The sequence below is a fragment of the Papaver somniferum genome, chromosome 9, assembly GCF_003573695.1.
Source record: "Papaver somniferum cultivar HN1 chromosome 9, ASM357369v1, whole genome shotgun sequence".
NCBI classification, from domain to species: domain Eukaryota; kingdom Viridiplantae; phylum Streptophyta; class Magnoliopsida; order Ranunculales; family Papaveraceae; genus Papaver; species Papaver somniferum.
The window spans coordinates 123,069,619-123,073,117 of record NC_039366.1 but is presented as its reverse complement, the minus strand read 5'-3'; the positions used below and the strand labels follow the sequence as shown (position 1 = coordinate 123,073,117).

The 3,499-nt window shown below is 35.6% G+C and overlaps 1 protein-coding gene across 1 annotated transcript; it reads right to left on the bottom strand.

Moving 5' to 3' along the window:
- Nucleotides 1-244: 244 nt before the first annotated feature.
- LOC113312526 (transcription factor MYB119-like) lies at nt 245-2,248 on the bottom strand. The gene is made up of 3 exons (XM_026561273.1): nt 1,839-2,248; nt 1,593-1,719; nt 245-1,261 (listed from the first exon to the last, which is right to left on the bottom strand). Exons 1-3 carry the CDS (start codon nt 2,246-2,248, stop codon nt 245-247), a joined length of 1,554 nt encoding a protein of 517 aa, XP_026417058.1.
- Nucleotides 2,249-3,499: the final 1,251 nt, after the last annotated feature.

The window sequence follows — 3,499 nt, the reverse complement described above, 5'->3', positions numbered from 1 at the left end:
GCAAACGGACAACACTTGTAGTAAATCCACAGTGTTATACTAGCTTGACTATCAGTCCTGTAAATAAAAGCACAAGTAACGTCTACTTCTACACATGTAAAATATAATTAGCTGAAAACCCTACCAGTTTCTACCATACATTGTCAGTTTCCTAGCTGAACACTTGACCCTAAATAACCAATTACTAAACCAAAAACTAGATACTGAATGAACAGAGAGGCAGAGATAACAAAGAAAGTTGGTACTAATCATGAGAGCCAGAATAGTTTGAAAACGAAACCATCTCTATCAAATCCATATCTCTCTTCATAGGAGTATGATATGAGCCGCGACCATCCGTCCACAAGTAGTCCATGAAACTATCAGGGTGTCCGTGGTAGCACTGAGATTCTGAGGTATTATTATTTGATGACGAAAAAGAACCGACTTCATTCAACAGATATGAAATGTAGAGATCGGAATTAACATGGGTTGATGAATTGGTAGTGCTGCAGCTGTTAATACTACAACTTTCAGTACTACCACCACTGTAATCATGAGCATCTTGTATGGTGTTATTGGCTGTATAGAAATTTGTAAAATCTGTACTTGGAGAGGTGGAGGAGACATTCACCATGAATTCGTGATCATTATATATCCCCATTGCGGGTGGATCACCATACTTGAGTGTTTGAAGTGATGAACTATCAATATCAAAAACAGAAGAATTACGGTGTCCATATCCATAGTCATAAGTTGGAGTATTCTCATGACCTATCTGGGTTTTGTTATGAACCAAAGATGATGAAACAAGCTGTTGTTTACTATAGATGTCTTCGAAGAATTTTTGTATGAAAAGGAGTTCATCATCGTGTGTCTGGGCAACAAGTGTAAGAGGAGAATCATCCGTAAATGAAGAATCACTAGATGGTTCTGGGTGTAAAACACTGCTGAGTTGGTTTGATGAGTTCAAGAAAATACCATTTGGTGGTTCAGTGATTGCAAGGGTGGTGGTGGTGGAGGATGAGGAGGAGGAGAGGATGTTTTCTTTGATGCAGCTGCCATTGATATAACTTTGCAAGAAAGATGCCTTAGATTTTGCCGCTGTCCTTTTGTTATTTTTTCTCCTCGAATTCAGCCTTCTTTTGGTGGCATTCCAGTGATTCTTTATGGAGTTTTCGGTTCTCCCGGGGATTCTTTTAGCAATTTCAGCCCACCTGTTGCCAACCTTCTGATGAGTTTCGACTAACAATCTCTCTTCTTCTTCACTCCATGTATCCTTCTACAAGAAGTTACAACAAGAAGATGATAAAAAATGTGTTATGAGAGATCAATCAATAAAAGTAACAAATAAAAAATAAATTTCTTTATAAGTTGATGATATTTTAATCCTATTGATTAGAAAGAAATATTGCCAATATGTGCATGAAAAATGAAAATTTGTGAAAAGCAAAAAAAAAAAAAAAAGTAGCATGAGACGTATCCAAGCTAGCAAGTTGTGAGCCTTCCGGAAATATGTTTTAGGGTTTGCTCAGTATGTAAAACCGATTGTGATTGTGATGTATTGAAATTATTTTTAGATAGGATGTTCACAGCTAGATCAAAAAGAAAACCTTGATATCAGGGCGTAAATGATTATGCCATCTTTCTCTACATTGTTTTCCGGCACGACCTCCTAACTTGTGAGCAATCTGAGCCCATTTTCTCTCCCCATATTGCTTCACCAATCTGACCAACAACCTAAATTTTTTTTACAAGAAATAACAAAACTTAGAAACACGTTAGAGATAGGTAGAGATCAGAAAACGAAAACAATTAATAAGATTAGATTTATGTATAACATGATAAGTGATGATCACCTGTCTTCCCCATCAGTCCATTGTCCTTTTATGAAAATAGGAGATGTGGGCATCGACAACGACGACTCTGGCAATCTCTTACTAATCTTCTTCATCTTATGACCATCATTTCTAAAATTGTCACTGTTCCCATCTACCAACAAACCATCAACAAAACTAATATCTGTTAGACTTGGTAATGACAAATACCCATTTCCATCCACTGCACCACCAAAACTATTAATAGTTGTAGACGAAGAACCACATAACTCGGTAGGAGAAATCTGTTTCTCTGATGATGAACTACTCAATAAGAACCTATCTATAGCTGTAAGCGGTGGTGGATGATGAACTACATGAGGATTCTTAGTTTCTCTATCTAAAACTACTCTAAACCCAGCTCTAAACTCATCACCTCTTATATTCTCCATCAAACTAGTTAAGTTGTTAGAAAAATTTCTGATTAAAAAACAAATCGTGGAATTTGTTCTTGATTCTTGGTTTGTGTTTATGTTTTTTTTTTACCTTGTTCTTGCAGGAGAACACAGCAAATAGGAGGATGTAGTGGAGTCTAGAGAGAAGGTAGGTAGTTATAGTGAGAGAGAATTTTGGTGACTAAGATGGATTAGTGACCGTTGATTATGGAATGAATCTGATGGGTGTAAATGAATAGCGGCTGTAACGCCTGAGCTTCTTCACTTGACAAAAATGCAGAGGGATTAGTGGGTTCGTTATTAAGCTCTACATTAACTAACTAATTAAATACGTATTTAAATTCGTATTTCAAATTTAAATAATTGAATTTGTGCAGCTAGAAAAATAGCTTATGGTAGATTTATATGTAAAAGTAAAATTTAATATATATTAGTGAGAGAGTAAATTTAGGGAGAATTTTAAGGTCTTCAGGTATTAAAATGAATTCGTTTGAAGGTGGACGTGACCAATATCACTATTCTCTCACTAATTAAGTTTTGGACTTTCCTTTTTTATTTGCTTAAAGCTACTGAGGTTGAAGCTCGTGGACTAGCTTGTTGGAGAGGCTCATGGTCTCCCACTTGAAACCAAGGTTTTGAGTGCTCTAAGTTCCATAATGAACTGCGTACCTCGGCTCAAATGTTAATAGGTTTTCATCTTGCTCAATCACCAGCAGGAAAAGCGTATTTTCATAAAGGAAAATTTCTTGTCTGGTCCTAAGTCCATAAGGTTATTTATAGGAAGGTCCAATCGGATTTTATTCTTATTCTAGGGTCCAAAGTTTTTTGAAAACATGGAAATGACTAATATATCCTACTGGTTAAATATGTATGAAATAACATACTTCTACCAAATCAAGATTTTATTTATCGGGAGGTCCAAATTTAATTAAAACATATAAAATACCACAAATTTGAGTACATATCTGCTAAATTTGTGTTACAAATTTGAGTACATATCTGCCACCATGCTTAAAATTTGAGTACATATCTGCTGCACTTTTTACAAATCTGAGTACATATCTGTTGCACTACTTACAAATCTGAGTTTATATCTGCCGCACTGCTTACATATAGAGTGTGTATCCGTTGGACATATGGAACCTGTAAATGTGATCAGAATATAACAATATTAAAACACATCAACAAAGCTACCATCTATTTCAGTATTTCACACACGTACTCATGGGTCAAACAAAAAAAAAAGTG